Source organism: Prionailurus bengalensis, chromosome D3 (genome assembly GCF_016509475.1).
Source record: "Prionailurus bengalensis isolate Pbe53 chromosome D3, Fcat_Pben_1.1_paternal_pri, whole genome shotgun sequence".
NCBI classification, from domain to species: Eukaryota; Metazoa; Chordata; class Mammalia; order Carnivora; family Felidae; genus Prionailurus; species Prionailurus bengalensis.
The window spans coordinates 48,844,278-48,865,610 of NC_057356.1; the positions used below are offsets into that span (position 1 = coordinate 48,844,278).

The 21,333-nt window shown below is 46.7% G+C and overlaps 1 protein-coding gene across 4 annotated transcripts in view; it reads right to left on the bottom strand.

The window, feature by feature from the left end:
• Positions 1 to 21,333, bottom strand: part of KCTD1 (potassium channel tetramerization domain containing 1) — a 188,474-nt gene that overhangs the window by 84,228 nt on the left and 82,913 nt on the right. Inside the window, exon 1 of one of the 4 annotated variants that reach the window (XM_043558507.1) lies at positions 6,175 to 9,303. The exons of 1 other annotated variant lie outside the window; for it this stretch is intronic. In XM_043558507.1, the coding sequence (XP_043414442.1) occupies positions 6,175 to 7,983 (1,809 nt within the window). In that variant the 5' untranslated portion in view covers positions 7,984 to 9,303. Of the gene's footprint in view, positions 1 to 6,174; positions 9,304 to 21,333 lie in introns of those variants that run through there. 2 more of the 4 variants (XM_043558511.1, XM_043558508.1) reach the window with 2 other exon arrangements.

The window sequence follows — 21,333 nt, forward strand, 5'->3', positions numbered from 1 at the left end:
CTTCCAGGGTTCACTGCCAGGAGATCAGGGGAAAGCAGTAATTCAAGGTGTGAATGAGGGTGGATCCTCCCAGGAAAGGTTTGCAAGATAAAGGGGATTTTAAAATGTCTACCTTGGGGCAGGTCGGGGCAGAAGGGTGGGAGGCACAGAACCCAGCTGGTGATGTGGGAATCCTCTCCTTCAAGGTCTCCCCAAGTCCCTCAGCTTTCCAGGGTTATGCACATGGACTCAAACAACTTGGGAGCCCTCTGCCATCCTCACAGCGCTCCCCCAGTATGAGGAGTATGCTTTAGGACTTCCCTGCCACCCCCCCCCCCCCGGCCCCCCGCCCCATATGAAACACAACCAAACTCACTGCCTGGACAGCCAGTAGGAGCCCAATTGTTTGTAGTCACTAAACAGGAATCACAGATCTCGGAATACAGTGGGTTTCCAGAAGAAGGAAGTTCCCACTGGAGTTCCCAAAGCAGAGCAAACTGCTGTGACAAAAACTCCCGATGAAAGTTCAGGTGCTCTGGACTGTTTACAGTCCTGTAAGAGATCTCCCACTTTGTTGTTCTTGAAAATTCGGTTATCCCAGGCTTGGACCGAGTTTAGGATAGGATATAAGTAAAAAACAAATAAATAAAATTAAATTAAATTAAACTAAATTAAATTAAATTTAAAAAATGGCTCCGTCAGGTTGTTAAACTCTAAGTTGAAAGGAAGTCTGACTGTAAAGGAAGTTGACCAGAAGGACAGGAGAATTGCTGAAAACCTAAAACATGTCTAATTAGGTTTGGTCTTCTGTAGTATAGTGGATACACTGTGGTCTGCTGTCTAGTTTAAAGCCATGGGTGTTAGGAAATACAGCCCTTGCTGTGATGAGGGATCTCAACTGGCTTAAACACTCTGTTTCTAGATTATGCTCATTCCCTGTTCTAAAAACTCAACACCATTCACAGCCCATCCTCTCTTGAGGAATAGCAGGCAAAGAGAAACTTTTACAAATCTGAAAACCTAAAGTTTAGAGCCTAAAATTTTACAGAACCTAAAATTTTACAAGTTCATCTGCTTCCACTGTGGTGTCCATATATCAAGCAGACAATCACTCCAGCTTGAAGCCCACTAGCTTGCCCACCCGCCACGGAGGACTGAGGGCAAAGGCCAAATCCTGCTCCTGGAGGCAGCACTTAGCAGGTAAAAGGAGGTTCTTGAACTGAATTCAGGGTCTTTGGAACACCACTAGTGGTGACTAAAAAAGTTTGCTCATGCAATGTTTCAAATCTGAAAGCTACGTTTTCTCTCAGTTTAGTTTATCAAGGTCAGCTGATACGCCCTTCTGGACCAACTAATTTCCTCCACCTTCACCCTATCTAAATTCTCCAGAGAAGTCTTTACAAAGGCATCCTGATTAACTAGTATAATACAGTGAAGGACCAATCAAGAGAGGTAAAAATAGGCTCAACAAATAAAGTTCTAGCATGTGACAGACCCACAGATTGCCAGCCTATAGGTTTGTTCCCAAGATTTGCAACACAGGGAACCACGTCTCAATTCCTGCATCAATTCTGCTTTTGAAATGGCAGCTAAGACGCCACAAGGTAACCTGAAACTTAACTTTCTATTAAATAATTGGAGTTTTGAGTGGCCTGGGCCAAGGCAGAGCCAGCTTTAAACAGTCTCACATACAACAAGCAGTCCTATTAGAAAAAGGGACTCTTACCTGAAGTGACAAGAGGGTGGCCTGTTAGGTAACATTTGTTTGGGGAGCCAGATTCTAAAATCAAAATGATTCAAGGATTTAAATTTTTGTTGTTGTTGTTTTTTTTAATTTTTTTTTTAATGTTTATTTATTTTTGACAGAGACAGAGACAGAATGCGAGGGGGTTAGGGGCAGAGAGAGAGGGAGACACAGAAGCAGAAGCAGGCTCCAGGCTCTGAGCTGTCAGCACAGAGCCCGACGCGGGGCTCGAACTCACGAGCCGTGAGATCATGACCTGAGCCAAAGTCAGACACTCAACCGACTGAGCCACCCAGGCGCCCCAAAGGATTTAAGTTTTAAATGAATGGGAACCACTTTCTCATTTGGCAGCAAATACTTCTCTTCCTGTTTCCTGGGTCAGATTTAATAGATAGTGAGCTGACATACATGTGGGTTTACAGCAATTTAGAACACTTCATTTGCATAATGATTGCAAAAATAACACGCAAGAGTTAAGAATACAGATTTCTTTCCCAAAATGACTGCTGCAAACCATTAAGTATATCACCTTTTAACTTTCCTTATTTTGATCTGGTTTTAATACTTCATGAGGCCCAAATCTTGCCAATGCAACTACTTGCCAAGCGGAAAATGGATTAATTTATAAAGATTCCTGGCACCAAAGCCAAAATAGTAGGTGCTCAATAACTGCTTCCTGAATGAATGAAAAAAGTTACACACTTAATGTTACTGACATTTACTTTTTCCACCAATCTGAACAGGAGAGCAACTACTCCTACAGTAGAAAAAAGGAAGGCAGCCACAGCTAACATTAAAAATCAGGGAAATATCCTGATTTAAACAAGGCAGTTAATCCTAATAGCTCCAGATAACCATTACAAAAAAGACTTGTTACAGTTGCTCTGGCTGTTAAACCCACGACTCCCTTCACGTTTATTGAAGTTTGATGGATTCTCTCTTTAAGAGAGTAGCCCTCCTAAATTAAAAATAAGATTGGCGATTTTTTCAATAATGCATAAAATGCTTGCTTGTGTTTGTTTCTTTTTTTCTTTTAAGCAGACAGATTGAATATCCCTTCTCCCTTCCCACACTAAGCACCTGAACGAAAGCTGGTTTCCCAGTGCTAACAACATCTGACTTCTCAAAGGCAAGGTCAGGAACAAGTGCATGTGCCCCACAGACAGGCTGCTCTCCTTTTCAGCTGGGACGCTATAAGGTGTGACTGGCTCCTAGTGAAGTCAATGAAACAGACACGGGGCATGTGCACCACCAGCTCCAGACTCTTTCCACTACTCGATTTCCTACTTGCAGAATTCCTGAAAAGTATTTCTAGAAGTAATATGGGTTAAAGTCAAACACGTGCAACTGAAGACACCTTTGTCACAAGCTCACAAAGGTGCCTGAGTATGTATTTTAGGGAGCTAATGCTCACATCTTTGGTACTGGAGAGAGGCACAGTCTATAAAAGCTTTAGGAACAAAACTATGACATTTAGAATCTAAACCTTACTATGCTGTGTGCAAATAAAAAAGACGAAAGTTACAAATCTCTATCATCCATCTAAGCAGAAGAACTCTTCTCTGAGGCAGGAAGAATGCTGTATTTTCATGTAAAGAGAACAGCTACGAAAATGTAGGAGGGGCTGTGCTAAACTAAGCCTTTTAAAACGTACCATGTGATCTCCATGAGCGCTAAGAAGCCGCACCAGTAAGTGGATCATCTTAGATCACAACAGCTATGCTGGAGGAGGGGAGATGGAAACTACCCTTTGCTTTCACCACAGCCATTCCAGGGAATTAGAGTGAACTTCTTAAAGCAACCATCACAACCGCTACCATAACTCCTCCCCACCCCACAAAACCAAGAAAAATCAGGAACTTCACGTGAGTGAAAATCACAAATTCCATGATTGTTAATCCTTGGATGCATTCATTTTTCAATGACCCACTTATGAACACTCTCAAGAAGTAAAAAGAGTAAATGCATTTAAAGTTCTAGGCTCTTCGTTTGTTGAGAAACTTGCAACGTTAGAAGAGAATCAAAGCATCGGGGTATGAGTATTCTCAAGAAGTCTAGAATAAGATGGTCAACGGTGGAGTTCTGTGCAATACCACTTGAGGAGTCTGGCCAATATTAAGGTTAGATAGCCTGTGTTCATAATTAAGTAATAGTGACTGAAGCTGAAGGCATACATTTCCTGAAGATTAATGACCTAACAGCATTTCCTGAAGATTAATGACCAGCCAAGAGGAGGTGACTGCCTAAAGCAGTGCCTTGGGCCACTAACCCCAGCTGGTCATTAATCCCCAGGAAATGCCCCGGACCTCAAGGTTACAGTGATTTTAATAAATACAAGAGGAAAAAGTTTAATATCAGCTTTCTACAGAAACTCAACATTTGTATCATTCTTAGAATGCTCAGACCGCATAAGGTGACTTCTATAGGAATCACTAGAGTTCCCTTAAACTTCTTAATCCTGGTTAAAAACTTACTTTATCATAAGTGAAAAGCAGGCGTGTTAATACGTGAACAACTTTTTGTAGTGTTTTAACTACAAGGAACTCAGCTATAATAATGTTTTGCATAGTAACAATCAGCCAACATATGGACACTCAAATCTATTTTTAATTGTAATCTATATTTACGTGACAGTAACTCAAGAAAAATAAATGAATCAGTATTCAGGTTTATAGAACTGATTTATCTCACTCAGTTAAAACAAGACTGTGACAGAGCAACTGCATTCCTTAGACCAAAACAAAACCGACCGGAACAACTCCCTCCTCCCATCTTTTGAATCTTAACTCGATTCTATAGGACACTGATGTCAAGAAACTAGCAGACTGACGCCAGGAGGCAAACTGTTTCATTATTATTCCAAGCAGATATATACTTTAATATTAAACTTTCTCAGGCTTTTCACTCCTCAATTAATCAGGTGCCACTCTAAACCAGGACATTTTAAGGGTCTTACTTTATCAGAAGAATGTGAACATTTATTTTTGCTCTCAAAGAAAAAGCAAACCCAAATTCTCCAAAGAATTCTCCTCTCTGCCCTTACAACTCCATAAAACCACCTCCTGGTCTGTCGGAAATGTACCACGCACATAGAAGTACAGAAAGACACATAGCCGGCAGGTCTTGTGTATTTTAGAGAACTTTGCTGTTTATATTAAATTCATTCGAAGCCCCTTTCTCTGTTGGCCTTGATGATTAGCTGGTAAACCTCTGAAAGGGTCAGATTGTCCAGAACTGGAATTTCCACTTTGGAAAAAGCACAGAGGTACCTGACATCTGTTTCTTGAAGGACCTGCACTACACCTCCAGACTTAGAGTCGAAATTCCTACTTCTGCATGATGGCAGGGAGGTCAGAGTTGTAAAACCTCCAGTGGCTACTCCTGCCTGCAGAATAGAGCACAGTCCCCAAAGACCTCTCATTTCTGGCTCCCAGAGAAGAGTATTCCAAAGATGAGTACAATTTTAGTAATATGAATATATTCCTCTAGGAAAAATAATAATAAGCATCCGTTCAAGTCCTCAATCTCAACCTAGAATTTGGTACTGCTGAGAATTAACTAATATTAATATTGAAACAGTTCCCTAATCCTTGATGAGGACTCTGAAGTCCAGAGAGGTAAACTGATTTGCCCAAAGGGCTCAGCTTCTGGGCTACAACTTCTTAACTTTGGATGTCCTTGCCACACTACTGCACAGTTTGTCTTAATTAAATATCTATATTCTTAAGTGTTACCTGCCCCCTAGATAGTGAGCCCCATGGGGCTAGGGAGAGGCAGTGAAGTTTGTTGCCTAGGTGCTACCCACTACCGGGCAGGGAGCCTGGCTGGTAGTGCTGATTCCCCTTCCTTCTATTAACAAGTGACTTTATTTTATGGAAAGCGCACCCCAAACATCACTTTACATTCAGCTACCTATTACAGTATAAACTGGCACTGGATTACCAATCTCTCCACTCCCCGCCCACTTACAGGAAGTGGGCTTGGCACGTTTTTTTTTCTTTTTTATAACCGTTTTTGTTTTAATCTTTGTAAGCTATGGCGAATATGCAAGAGTATTTTAATGGTTACTTTACTCAAATATATTTTAAGTAATTGCTTCCTTTATATGCGCGGTATTCCTGCACCGTGCCTTATTAAACTCATGCATTCAATGGAGAGTCAGGCTGCCTCCAACCCTTTTGTTCTGAGAACTTTGAAGTTTTAGCCTTACAGCTCAGCACTGAATGTTAGGGACCTTGGCTTCTCAACATCTTTTAAGGTTAGGCATAAACTTTCCTGAAAAGCACAAGAGTTAAGCTCCTAAGGGTGAAATCAAACCAAATCAAATCTGATTCAGTATATTTAGTACTTTTTAAAACTCCTCCCCGCCCGGACCCAGACCTGCGTTAGCAGGAGTTAGTCTAGAAATGGTACCAAAGAAACATTTCATGCATAGAGTTTGGTTTGGTTACCTGGGTGGGGGAAACAATAGCAGGTGAAACTACTGTGGGAGAATTGGTGCTTCTGTGCCCATTGGCTTCTGGAAGAAGAGGCAGGGGGTCGTGTTTCACGGAAACCACCACCACCGCATCCACAGGCTCCGAGGGGCGGATACAAAGTCTTTTGGGGGAAGAGGGGCCGCAGATATCCCCAGACCCGAACACCGACTCGTACAGAGCGCGCTTGGGCGCAGCCTCAGATTTCACGTCGGGCCCGACCTGGCTGTCTTTGGGGAGGATATAGGTGTTCCCCAGCGAGGGCGGCTGGGGGCGGTGGTGGTGGGAGGGATGGGTGGGGGGGTGGTGGGAGTGGTGGCGAGCCGCCCCGTTTAGAGCCTCCGCGTAGCAGCCCTGCGGGGCGGGCGAGCCCAGTTTGGTGCCGATGCCCGCGATGCTGTTGAGCGTGGCGATGGAGACGGCGCCGATGCAGTGGTTGGTGTAGGTCTTGGAGAGCTTGGCCGCCTTCGAGAGCATCTGCATCCTGGTGCCCAGCAAGTTCTTGCCGATGGCTTTGTTCTCGTACCAGGTCACATCGCCCTCGCTGCAGTGGTCCCGGGGCCGCTGGAAGAACGCCTTGCAGAGGGGGTTGCGCTTCGACAGGTACTTGACGAAGCTGGCGTAGGGGCAGAACTCGGTGCCCGTCTCGTACATGCGGGGCAAGTTCTCCTCGTCGCTGCTCTCGGCACGCTTCTTGCTCCACGACGACGAGCGCGACTTATGGTAAGGCCCGAGGGACTTAAAGTAGACGAACTTGCGGCCGTCCTCATCCATAGCCAGCCCAAAGGAGTCCTCCTCCAGCTCGCGCTGGTTCTCGCGGCCGCGCGTGCAGAAGTACATGCAAGTCTCGAACCAGACCTTGTTGAGCAGCCCGAAGGGCGTGTTGGTGCTGAAGACGCTGGAGGTGTAGAGCTTGCGCAGGTCGGCACGCGTGATGGCTTGCTTCTGCACCACGGGCCCGGCGCCCTGCTCCTCGAGCTTGCGGATGACCGCAGCCAGCGTCAGGTTGGCGCTGCGCAGCTCGGGGTCCTTGGTGAGGTCGAGCGTGCGGCAGTACGGGGGCTCGTTGAGGTAGCGGTTGAGGGAGCTGCGGATGCTGATAAGCGACGACTTGCTGTAGAGCTGGCCGCTCTTGGAGCGGGCCTCGGCGTAGAAGGAGCGCAGCACGCGGCACAGCGCCCCCTTGTCCATGGTCTCGAAGTCCGGGCTCTGCGCCTTCTCGCTCAGGTACTCCCGGAAGATGCGCACGGCGTAGCGGGTGGCCAGCCGGGTGTTCTCGCTCAGCCGGGCCCGCTCGGGGCGCTGCAGCACGTCGGGGTCCAGCTCGTTGCTGTCCCCGGGCGGCCCGCCGCGGGCCCGGGGCGCCAGCAGTCGCGGCGGCGCCTCGGGCTCCAGCGCGGCGCTCTGGTCCATATTGATCATATGGACCGGCTCGGGCTCTAACTCCTCCCCGGCCGAGTCCTCGGGCTCCAGGGGCTCGTCCCAGTCCAGCCCCATCTCTTCCTCCTCCTCTTCCTCCTCCTCGTCCTCCTCCAGCCCCCCACCTCCGTCCTCCTCCTCCTCGTCCCCCGTTATCTGCACCTCTTGGATCTCGTCGTCCTCCTCCTCTTCCTCCTCCTCCTCGCCCGCGCTGCAGTAGTGCGGGCGGCCGTGGCGGCGGCCGCGGCCCCCAGCACCGCGCTCGCCCTCGCCCCGCTCCCCATTGTTCTCGGCGGCGGCGGCGGCGGCGCTGGCGCTGCCGCCCGCGCTGGTGTTACAGTCCCCGCTGCCAGGCATTCTCGCCATATTGCCGTCTCTCTGCCAGTCCTCGGGCAGGGCGCATGCGCTATATTGGACCGCAGCGCTGAGAGCTTTTGTGTTTAATGACCTTCAGCTACCGGGAGGCAAAGCCGGGCTCTTAAAGGAGCCGCGCTCCAATTGTCAGTTCGGAGCGCTACTCCGGAGGGGCAGCGGCGCGCAGGGGATGGAGGGGAGGGGAGGCGGGGGTAAGTTAGGCAGGGAGAGGGTAAGGACGGAGGCTGGCTGGACCCTCTTCCTCCCCCACCCCTCTCCCCACTCCTAAGAAAACTTTAACGGGGGGGGGGGGGTGAAGAAAGGGGAGGGAGAGCTGTCGGTGGGGGTGAAACACTCCCAACTTACCCTCTGGCGGAGTGGCGCGCGGGCCCGGGCGGGAGAGAGGGAGGGCCGGCGGGAGGGCGGGGCGGTCTCGCTTCTCTAAGTAATGCCCGAGGAGCAGTGCCCCTTCCACTGCCCCCTCATTGCCCCCCGGAGCCGGGGGTTCGGGGAGGCGGCAGAGCCGGGCTGGCCGCGGGTGCTGCTCGGAGAAGCCGGGTCTGGGGCCGCCCGGAGCGGAGCAGGCAGGTTAATGAGCAGGGTGGAGGAGGCACGGCGAGGCCCCGCACCCTCTCTGCGCCCGCGGCCAGGGCGCAGCGGGCGAGGCTTGGGAGCGGGATGGGGCTGGCGGCGGCGGCTCCCCCACCTACTTGCTGGCGGCGAGGCGCGGGGGCCTGGGGCCAGCCGCACGGCTCCCAGCTCCCTTTCCGACTCTTGCAAAGGAGCGAAACACGCCCCACGTCAGCCTCATCCCTTTCGACTTTTCCACCAGCCTCTTTTAAGCTGTCATTAAAGACCCGGGGCGCTCCCCGTAGGTCTAGGGCAAGTCTGCGCCGGTCCCGCCAGCCTGGGGAAGGAGCAAGAAAGAAAGACTGGGAGGGGCGGGTGGGAGGGGAGACTCGGGGAGAGGCGCTCCGGACCCCAGGGACCCCTCCCCGCACGCTTAGGCCGCCGCCCTCCGGGCCTCGGAGCACACTGACACAACTCCCTCTGGCGAGGCGCTCCACCTGGTTGGAGCTAGAGCAATGCCGATCCCTAAGGCCCGTCGGCGGGCGGGCGGAAAAAGTGAACTTGGGTCTCGGCCGCCCCCGCCGCCGCCACAATTCCGGCAATTTGGATCCCGAGCGCGCTCTTGTTCCAAGTTTGCCAACCGCCATTCTTTCGCCCTCGGGGCTGCGCTGCCTCCGGCGCACGGGGGCGGATACCTCCGAAACTGGAAAGGCGGCCAAAGAGCTCGCCGGGTCCCGCTTTCCCATAGGAGACACTGTCCCACTTCCAGCCGAACGCCCGCCCCCGGCGCGCCCAGACTCCGGGCGCGTCCTCGCGTCCCCGCCTCCCTCTCTCCCGGCCCAGGGGCAGCGCCCCCAGAGCTGCGGGAGACCTCGGTTGTTTTCTTTGGCGGCACAACCCCTTCCATGTCGAGCTCGCACGGCATCCTAATTTTCTCCTCCTCGGGCAGCCCAAGTGTCCCCTGGCGCTCCGCCAGCTCCAAGTCCCGGGGGCTAAGGGGAACCAACGGAGACGAGTCCCAGCAGCGCGACCCCAGGGCGCGCAGACCCTGCTGTGAGGCAGCCTCTCTGTCCCCTCCAGGGCGTCCTCGAATTTGCCCTCGAGACCGAATTCTAGGCACTAGGGCTGTAGACTTGTCAATTGCCGGTTCCCCCCTCCCGGACTCCCCCGTCTTGCTTTCTGGGCAGCTTATAACTTCACGCATCAGTAGAAACCCATCCGTCAACTTGTAATTTAAAAAAAAAGAAGGGAGGGGCACTAGGTCTCTGGGCCGCGTGGGCGTCTAAGTGGGAATTGACTCTCTTCTCCAGCAATCTGTGTTCGCCCTCCGCGTGTTTCCTCGACCCTGTACGCGGCAGAGCTTTGGGGAAATTGCGCCAGGTGTGAACAAGCTGGGGCAAGTCCGTGCCTCCCGGGCCCCCTCCCGTTCCTCGGGCAAACAGACACACGACACACGCTCTCATGCGTCCTGTTGTCCGCAGAGAACCGTCCGGGGAGGTGAGGAGTTCGGTGGTTGCACTCTTCGGGAATCATCCCCGAGGTGCTGCCGGCTTTGTCAAAAATGCTCAACGTCCCCGGAAATGTGTAGGAAGGCGTTTGTTTGTTTCCCGGAGCTCAGGGCACTAGGCAGCTAAGTTAGTTGCACGCACGACCCGCGCACACACCAGTAGCACTGCGCTACTTCCGGACGGCTGGCCCTTTGTCCCGGGATGCTCCCAGTTTTCGGGCCGCCCGAACAATCGGTTAGGGAATTTCAGCAGTGTTGAAACCTCAGGTGGGCGCCCAGCAAGTTACCTACCAGGGGCTGCTCTCCCGTGGCCCTTACGGCGAGCGCAGTGCGCCGAGGGGCTGAGCTAGGGACACTGGCCCACGTTCCAGCCCCGGTGCAGAGCACTTTTGCAGTCGAGCCCCCCTTCACCCCCCCCACCCCCTACCTCCGCCAGCTCCCCTCCCTGTTGGGCGAGCTGCTTTGAATTGCTCGCAGTTTGCCGGAGGCGGTGTGCTGGGTTGGACGCTCCGGGAAACAAAGCAACCAAAAACAGCTCCCAGTTGACGTCAACTTATTTCCAGAAAAGAAAATAGTTTTGTGCTCCCAGGACAAAATACCCCCCAGGGCAGGTCTCTACCGGCAAAAGCCAGAGGGGAGAGGGCGATGGTGGGCAGTAGCAGAACCAAAAAACCCCAAGTGCAAATAAATTTTTAACGGACTTAGCAAAGCAACAGTTTCAGATGCTGCTTGAAGGGTTTGCAAACAACGGGCAGGACCCTCGCAGACCTTAGGTGTGAAAAACACACCTTGGAAAGTATGCCTTGGCCTGATTTTCTGGCAACTGTGAATCTGCTTCGTGGCACCAGCTCCTGAAAACCTACCAAAATTCTTTGCCCATTAATGATTCTTCATCAAATATTGGGAAAGACCTCTTCAGGTTAGAATCTACAGTATTTTTTAGGAAGAACATCCAGAAAAACGCTTCTCAACCGCCACCAAAAACAAACAAACAAACAAACAAACAAGTTGCTTAATTTTTAAAACCCAGTAACACAAAACTACAGTTGAGTTTATAAAGGAGTTCAACTCCAGGTTTAGTAAATGATTCCTTAAAAACATCCTGCGGCACCATCCATTCAGTACCAAACTGAGAGAATCAAAAAGGCTTTGTTATTATTCTGGTAAAGAGGCAACAGGGTCTGTCTTCTGCCTATCAGCCCAGTTGGGATTCCTCTACTTAGATTCTGCCTTATCATAAAATCCATTGAAGTCACCCACCAATTATAACTGGATAGCTCCTTTATAAGGATGATTTCTTTATTTCTTGTGCAGAATGCATAGCTTCTTTATATCAAATTATCCCAGTATTGTATGAAACATTTATTGCAATTATTTCACTGTCAGAATTCATTACTCTAAAAGCTATGGTAAGATGTTTCTATCTTCGCCAAGATACTCCACATTTTCTATCTCTTTCATAATCATTAAAAAGTACCATCTATGTGTTTGTGCTGCTCCATTTCTTAGATTACTTGCAAGTGGTGACATTATTTTGGAAGGAAAAACTCCAAATGTCTCCCCCTCATTTTGCAACCCACTACTCCCATTTCATGGTCACACTTGATGAAAGGTTATATACCATATAGACACACATTCTGCTCTTCCTCCTTTTTGCTTCCGACCTACTGAGCTGCATCTATTATATCACTGGTGTAGTTGCTTTTTATCTGCCTGTTTCCTCTGCTCCACTGATATACCTTTGTAGTTTAGGCTGGAGCCTGGGCCATGGTGAGCACCCCAGTCAATGAATGAAGATCTCCATTTAGTTAAGTTTATATTTATTTATTTTTATTTATTTCTTAAAATATTTCTCTTTTTTAAAAAATGTTTATTTATTTCTGAGAGAGAGAGCGAGAGCAAGGCAGACAGAGGATCCAAAGTAGGCTCCACATTGACAGCAGAGAGCCTGACGCGGGACTTGAACCCACAAGCCATGAAGATCACAACCTGAGCTGAAACCAAGAGTGTGATGCTTAAATGACTGAGCCACCCAGATGCCCCTAGTTAAATCCATATTTAGCAAGAAACTTCTTGGTAAAAAATCTTAAAATATCATGGATCTGAATTTCTACATTAAAAATCAGGACGAGGGGCGCCTGGGTGGCTCAGTCGGTTGAGTGTCTGAACGGCTCAGGTCATAATCTCACGGTTCGTGGCTTCAAACCCCGTGTCGGGCTCTGTGCTGACAGCTCAGAGCCTGGAGCCTGCTTCCGATTCTGTGTCTCCCTCTCTCTCTGCCCCTCCCTCGCTCATGCTCTGTCTCTGTCTGCCTCTCAAAAATAAAGAAACGTAATAAAAATTTTTTTTTCAAAAAAATCAGGACGAAACAGCAACTGCAAGGAAACATTATTATTTGCAACTTAAAATATATGTGAAGACTGCTCTGGTTTAATGTTTTCCTGCCATAATTTACCCTCTGGTACAAACATACTGTAGGAAGTTATTGCAGAAGTAGAGTGAGGAATTGAGGTATCCATGTATTAAAAGAGGTGGATTGGGAGGATTTAAATTGATAAATTCAAGAAGTTTTGTGGGCTCTTGGGGGCAGAGACCAGAAAAAGCATTTAGTTCATTACTCTCAAGCCATGCTTTCTTGATTTGATTACTTAACAATTCATAAAATACTATGGAGTTTAAATAGTAATTCAAGTTGAAGCCATTCTGATATATCCTTGTTTCAAAATTTCACCGTTAATTTCTGTTGAATTCACTTGAAAATCATCTTGAGCAATATGTTTTGAACTCAAATGAAACAAGGACCCGTGTACTCTAACTCTACAAAGTGGAAGAAAAGAAAAATAACTCCACAAGAGCACAGAAACTATGTCTTATTTCTTCCTGCATCTCTGGTTCATTTTCAATACAGTTCCTTAGCATATTTTAGCAGAGTGGTTGGCGCATAGTAGACATTCAGTAAACACACAAATATTTATACGTGGGGAGAAAGCTAACCTCAACAAAAGGTTGTGGTGCGGAGTGGTTAAAACTTCATCTTTGAAACAAGACTGCATGGGTTTGAATCCTAGTTTGGCCTTCCCAGTTGCCTTTAAATTTTTTTTTACTATTTTTGAAGATTCTACTTCTTTTACATAACCTCTACACCCAACGTGGAGCTCGGACCTGCAACCCTGAGATCAGGAGTCGCATGTTCTACCCACTGAGCCAGCCAGGTGCCCCATCTAGTTGCCTTTTTAAAAAATATGTTGGTTCTTTCATTATTTTATGATCTGGATTGTAGTTAATAGCCCCTACTGCATAGGATTATTGCCAAGAATTAAACGAGTTAAAATGAGTGAAGTACATAATACAGTGTCTGGAACACTAGTAAGTGTTCAACTGTTAGCTCATATTTGTTAAGGCTGTATTTTCCAGGTTTGAGTGTAAAAAAGGAAAGCAAGGCCAGAAGGGCTCACAAAGGTTAAGCCACTTGCCCAATGTCTCCCAGACCTCTATAGGGCACGAAAGCTTGGCTTTGTAGCTCACACCTTAGTCACTTGACCACATACAGCCTCTAGGAACCAAAGAATGAAAGAAAAAAAAGTCTTCAGAGGAACAGTTTCGTACCATTAAAATACTCCTGTGTGTCATTTGATTTGGGAATCAAATTTTGCAAAGCCAGAAGAGTACTGAAGCGGAGTCCTAAGCTTGCATTGTGAGCAGAGCAGACATGCCCTAGGAAACATCTTTGTCACTTGGTAGCTAAAACACTAGCACTATTTTCCTGGGCTTTTAGAGGTAGCAACCCATCTGGGTCTTAGAAGAAATGACAGTCAAGAATTTTAGAGGCAGAAGGAATGCCCACAAACCCAACCAGACTAGAATGAGGTGTTTTCTCTTGAAACCCTGGGCTGTTCTGCATAAATCTCCTGGGGACAAGGAGGGTACTACCTATTTTTATCTTTGATGCTTTGTCAAAAAACAGGTCAGAGTGAACTTAACACAGTGATTGACAGGAGTAGAATTTTTAGTTTCTAAGTGCTGCCTGGTAACTGTAATTCTTGATCTTTCTACCTAATAATCACCTCCAGTCCCTAGGCTGTTTTTAAAACAAGTAATGTATGTGGAGAATGTAGTTTTCCATAAGTAAATTGTGGTTTTCGTGGAGCTTAAAAGTTTGCTCTTTGTTATAACAATGTGATGATGAAACTTCACCTGATTAATAGAGAAATCAAATGTAAAGCCTGTCAAAGTTAAACATAAAATTAATGATAGTTGTTTTTTGTCTTCTAGTCGTATCTCCTTAAAGGATAGGTGGGAGGGGCGCCTGGGAGGCTCAGTCAGTTGACTTCGAATCAGGTCATGATCTCATGGTCCGTGAGTTCAAGCCCCACGTCCGGCTCTGTGCTGACAGCTCAGAGCCTAGAGCCTGCTTCAGATTCTGTGTCTCCCTCTCTCTCTCCCCCTCCCCTGCTCATGCTCTGTCTCTGTCTCTCAAAAATAAATAAACATTAAAAACAATTTTTTTAAAGAAAAAATAAAGTATATTTGTGATTAAAGTGGAAGTTAAAGTCCTCTTATTAATAAAATATATTTCTGTGCCATTGCAATACTAATTAAGGTGGAAAGGGAGATAAAGGTGCATGTTATTATCATGTCACAAATACATATATTTTAAATAATGGAGGAGCTATTTAAAGTTGTCTTAGAACATAAAATTTTCCTAAAACTACTTGCTACATTTCAAAAAAGTAGCCTATTCACTAAACCCAAAGCAAAACAAACAACAAAAATGTAAAATACCACTTTATGCCCAAATGTTGGTATGAAAATGTTATTCTCATATTTTTTAATTGTCAACCTCAATTAAGATAGCCTTTTAAGAAAGCAGGTAGGCAGTCTCTCGAAAGCCATGGAAATATTCGTGTCCTATGACCCAGAAATGGCTTCTGAAGAAGATGAATTTTCTTCGGAAATATATAATTTTACTTATATTTTGGTAAGGTTTGGTTTGCAGTATCGGGACCACTTGGATAAATGAATTTTTCAGTACCTGTCGCAAAGTTTGCTCTAGAACAACATTGCATAATGTCTTGGAGACTACTTTTGTTTATAAACTTTAGAGAGTAATTATTTGTTGAAGGAAGGAAGAAGTCCAGTTAGGGTAAAATTGTGTCGTCTCAATATTCTATGGTGATGTCAAGCACCCTTGGATGAATATGGGTAATGACAGTGAAGATAAAGCTTATAAAATAAAAGAGAAAAGCAAAATAAAATTTAAAGCTTATATTTTAATATCTTCACAACTTTGAGAAAGTTTAAGAACTGGATTTTAAAGCTCTAGATATCAGAAATTCGTATCTAGACATATCATGGCAATTCACAGGATGTGCTGAGGAGTGGGTATATACCTGCCCTGTGGCTATGTTTCCAAATGAACTAAAAAAGAAAAAAAAAAATCCCCTTTTAAATACCCAGAAGCACTAACCCACATTTTGAACTAATTGACTTACTTTTTCTTAGGAAAGCTTAATTTAAGGCATAGGGGCACATGGGTTTATCTGAATATTTAAAGAAGCCCTGGGATGGGTTTGTTCTATTTCTTTAATTTGATGCTGGAGATCCAGGCTTTGCACCTGATGGAAGAGAACAGCCTCGGAGAGGGGCGGGAAAGCAGGAAACCTTGTGACCTAACAGCTCTATTTTGGGATCTAAGTTTGCCGAGCCAGGGCATGGTAGATACCGGTATAGAACTCATAATGCTTCAAATTTTACTCTTCCTGCAGTCTGTACTCTGATTAGGATACCCCCAGGGTCATATATTGTCATTACTCCAAATAAAAGCAGACTCCTCTGACCATGATTGCATCTGTTTTACTGTTTTTTTCTCTCTTTATGGCTCATTCCCTTAAAAAAAAAAAAAGCCGTGGTTTATCATACTTTTTAGATTATAAAGGCAGTAGGTCTTCACTGGAGAAGATTCAGAAAGTACAGAACTCTGGAAAAATACATATGCACCCTATTTCTTTCTTAACATTTGGTGAATCCTGGCTGCAGGTCTGGTCTTTTGTGTTAACACTCTCAAGTTGTTCTCATGAATACATGTGAAGACTGTTCTTATTTTCCAGATGAGTAGAAACCCGGAGGGCTTAAATAACTTGCCCAACATCACATAGCTAATGACGGTCAGGCTCTGGAGCACCTACACTTTCTTAACAATCCACCAAGCCCTTCAGTTCTATTTCCAGGGCCCAGGAAAACAAACATTCTTTCCATTAGAGGGTATTTCCGTGAAGTCAATCTCATTGGTTTACTGTTACAGCACTACATATTTCAAAATCTGTAATTCAAAATATGTAACCAGTAGATTTTTGCAAACTCTGCCAAAGCTCATGCTAAGGGGCAGGAAGGGCAGAAGATTCTAGAACCACACCTGGTCTGACTCCAGGGAGGAGTGAACCTTCAGTAGGTCCATGAAGTCAGTAGTTTTCCTTCTGCCTTTCTTGTAGTTATCTTGTTTCTATCGGCCATAAAACAGGACATTAATTCAGTCTTCATTCAACTCTGGGAAGTTGAGTTGAACTGTCAAGAGTTTGAGGAGGAAACTCACTTCAGGTCTTCTGTCCCCTCCATATGGTAACATAACAGTACAACTTTAAATGAACAATCACTGAAATGCCCAGGAAAATCTTTGCTCTGGCTACTGTTCCCAATTCTGTGGCCTTTGGGGTATTGTAAGTTTTTGTGTGTGTGTGCCTTAGCACCATGCTTTAGGAGCTTTGGTACTTTCTAACTTCACTGTTAACTTTGTTTTCCTAAAATTATTGGCTTTTAGATTTAAAGCCTGGGGCAGTGCGTGTACCTCTGAGAGTGCATCAGAATCAACCAGCATCACCTATGGAGCTTCTTTTAAAATGCAGATTCTTGGGGCGCCTGGGTGGCTCAGTCGGTTGGGCGTCCGACTTCGGCTCAGGTCATGATCTCGTGGTCCGTGAGTTCAAGCCCCGCGTCGGGCTCTGTGCTGGCTGATCAGAGCTTGGAGCCTGTTTCAGATTCTGTGTCTCCCTCTTTCTCTGACCCTCCCCCGTTCATGCTCTGTCTCTCTCTGTCTCAAAAATAAATAAACGTTAAAAAAAATTTAAAAAAAAATGCAGATTCTTGGGGCGCCTGGGTGGCACAGTCGGTTAAGCGTCCGACTTCAGCCAGGTCACTATCCTGCAGTCCGATCTCCGGTCCGTGAGTTCAAGCCCGGCGTCGGGCTCTGGGCTGATGGCTCAGAGCCTGGAGCCTGTTTCCGATTCTGTGTCTCCCTCTCTCTCTGCCCCTCCCCCGTTCATGCTCTGTCTCTCTCTGTCCCAAAAATAAATAAACGTTGAAAAAAAAATTAATTAATTAAAATAAATAAATAAATAAAATGCAGATTCTTGGGTGCCAACTCCAGAGATTCTGATTTAGTAGGCCTAGCTAGGGTACAGCTCAAGGGTACATTTCTAGGGGTGCCTGGGTGACTCAGTTGGTTAAGCGTCTGACTCTTGATTTCGGCTCAGGTCATGATCTCATAATCATGAGATCAAGACCCAGTTGGGGCTCCACAATGGGTGTGGAGCTTGCTTAAGATTCTCTCTCTCTCTCTCTCTCTCTCTCTCTCTCTCTCTCCCTCTCCCCCCCTCCCCTGAGTACACACTCTCTCTATAAAAAAAAAAGTACATTTTTTAACACACAGTTCAGACAATTCTAATATGAATCTGGCCACATTTTGAGAAATGCTACCTCAAAAGGTAATATAACTGAGCAATCAAAAAATAATTTTCTCAATAGCAATGGCTACTAAATCATTTTGGGGCTGTAAATTCATTTGAAACTTGCATGAAAGTTATGAAACCTCTTCCTCAGAAGATGACCCTCACAACCAATTTTTGCCTACCATTTCCGGAGGTATTGGGGTCCACCGGCATTCTTAAAATACTATTATGTGGTCCCCTACTTCATGTTATACTTTTTCTTCCCTGATCTAAAAGTTATCATGGCTTGGGGCACCTGAGTGGCTCAGTTGGTTGAGCATCCGACTTCAGCTCAGGTTATGATCTCGCTGTCTGTGAGTCTGAACCCCACATCGGGCTCTGTGCTGACAGTTCAGAGCCTGGAGCCTGCTTCAGATTCTGTGTCTCCCTCTCTCTCTGCCCCTCCCCTGCTTGCGCTCTGTCTTTCTCTCTCTCAAAAATAAATAAACATTGGAAAAAAAATTAAAAGTTATCATGGCTCCTTTCTTACTTTAGCTGCGAGTCCCAAACTCCCCAAACCTTAATCCAATCTGATTTCCCAGCGTTCTCCCTTATGTCTCCCTGAGGTGAGTCCAGCCCTCTGTGGGAAAGACTCAGAGAGAACAGTGATGGAGAAGGAGATACGGCTGTCAGTCCTCAAGACCTGGATCCTTGAACCTGAGTGTGCACCTGAATCCCCCAGAGGGCCTGTCTAAAACAGAGTGCGAAGCCTACCCATGTGTCTGATGCAGCACGTCCTGGGTGAGGCCTGAAAATGAGCAGCCTCCCAAGTGATGTTGCTGCTGCTGATTCCTGGAGCCTGCTTTGTGAACCACTGGCATGGGACGAGGTAGATAGATATGCCCTATGGTTGATGGTGTGGAGCCTGGTAAGCCTTCCTGAGCCAATTCAGCAGGATGAGAAGAGGAATCTTTAATGTGACTTCCATGGCTGAGCCTATCATGGGAGTGCTGTTAGGAGCATTGAACAGCCCTAACTACCAGCCTCCTTTCCAACTGGGAAATTGCTCCTTTTCCCCCCTCTGCTAATCTCAATTGTCTCAATCCTTTAAGACCTAGCTTCCAATGCTACTTCTCCAGAAGCTTCCCACTGGCTTGAAGCACACACGGTCACTGCTTTCAACCCTTGCAGCCAGGCCCTTTGGTCAGAGCCATCTCCCAGGGAGCATGAGCTGCCCTTTGGCTGAGCTGCAAGTTCTTGGAGAGAATGAGCTGCCCTCCGGTTGAGCTGCAAGTTCTTGGAGTTGCATTTGGTTTTCTTCCTTCCACTTTCACTCCTTGGGGCTTCCTCTCATTGGGAGGCTCCCCATTGCAAGTGACTTGCAACATTGGCTACATCTTAGAATTATGTGGGGGGGCGGGGGGGGGGGTTGGGTAGAGAGCTAGAGGGCTTTTAAGAAATATGAAGATTGCTGCATAACTTAAGACACCCCTCACCCCCTCTGGAGAAACAGATACAGCAAAAATTGCAATGTCTAAAAAGTGTTTAACTTAGGTCCCATGGATGTTCATTTTCTCTCCTTGAGAGTATGCTGAGCATTTTCCCAAAGAAACACGTGTATCAATCGCACACCCCCACCTGCATCAAAAACAAAAGCTCCTGTAGCTAGGTCTGAGGCTCCTAAGAGCCCCTGTAACACTCCTTGTTTTGTCTTCAAATTACTTCTTTCTATCCTTGGATAGCTTTCTCCTAGACTGCAGTGGTTCTTGCCACAGAGTGCATGTTAGGATTACCTGGAAAACTTGAAAAAAAAAAAAAAAAGTAGTGATACCTAGAGAATCTGACTGGCTTGGTTTGGGAAGTGGCCCAGGCATGGAGATTTTTCAAAGTTCTCCAGGAGATTTGAATGTGCAGCTAAGATTGAGACTGTTCTAGACTGGGAGACCCCTTCATAAATGTCTATTCAGGGCTCCTGAGTATAAAGTCTTGGAGTTCGTGGGCAGTCTTCAGATGGTCTGTAAACCCACAGAAATTGTATGTAAAATGTTCTGCATATGTTCATGCATCCAAATATGTATATATGCATGCACTCGTATACATATGTGTACATGTGCCTACTCTCCTCATAATTCCTAGGGAGAGAGACTGTTTGGCTGAGGGATTTATATACACATACATATATGTTCTGTACACACATTTGTATATTTCTCTAGCACAAGGATTCACAGCTTTCAGTAGGATCTAAAAGGGTCTATGACTCAAAATAGTTTAAGAAACATTCGTATAAATCAGCACATACATCTTCTTCTGCTAGGGGCACAAATTGGTACAATGTTTTTAGAGGACAGTTTAGCAGTACCCTTCAGCCTGCAAAATGCACATCCCTTTCAAACCCGCAATTCATTTCTAGGGGTCTAGGCTGGACACAAAGGAAAATGGACAAGACTGTTCTGGAAGGGTTGTTTGTAATAAAGCATCATTGGATATAACCTAACTCTAGAGGCCGATGGTGAAGAAATCAACTATGTCTCATCTATTCAACAGAATACTAGCTGTAGATAGAAAGAATAATGGAATGGAATGGAATGGAATGGAATGGAATGATCTCCAAGGTATTTTATTAAACAAGTAAAGAATCTCAATGTCAAGTATGAGTTCGTTTGTTGAAAAAACTGAACTAAAATGATATGTGCCTATTTTCCAAATATGCCTAGCAAGCCTAAAACCACAATAATGATCTTCCTACCACCCCGACCCTAGATGTTTCCATTACCCTGTCTGGCACATCTCAGACCCTTCTATGGGATGCTGTTTTGCTCACAGCCACTGATGAAGGGACAGATTTGTTGGGCCAAGTATTCATTCCATCATATGACCACCAGCCCTGACTGATCAAGGATAGGTCCTTGGACAACCAATCCCTAGGCTAACTAGAAGCCTGGATTGAAACTCTTGAGCCCAACAGTATCTCTTTCTAGGAACTACGACAAGAGTAAGTCAACCAACAATGAGAGGAAAGGGCAGCAGAATCATTGAATCAGCCCAGTCCTGGGGCGCCTGGGTGGCGCAGTCGGTTAAGCGTCCGACTTCAGCCAGGTCACGATCTCGCGGTCCGTGAGTTCGAGCCCCGCGTCGGGCTCTGGGCTGATGGCTCAGAGCCTGGAGCCTGTTTCCGATTCTGTGTCTCCCTCTCTCTCTGCCCCTCCCCCGTTCATGCTCTGTCTCTCTCTGTCCCAAAAATAAATAAACGTTGAATCAGCCCAGTCCTGCTTCTGGGTCTTGTTCCTGCTGAGAGGCCTGGGGGTGGGGATCAGGGCACTGCTCTGTACCCAGACTCACCTTTCCCCAGGGGGCCCAATCCTGCTAGAATCCTGACCTTGATTTTCAAGGAGGTTCCACTTTCATTATAGTCCCCCTCCATCCCTACAGTTAACAACCCTTGCTTCTAACCAGGAAATCCTAAATACGCCTTCCCTCCCAGCCCCGGGGCAACTCCCAAATCTCAGACTCAGTGAAAGTCACCACAGTTCACCCTCTATCCACAACTCAAACCTGGACAACATCCCTTCCTCCTCGGTCATGCTC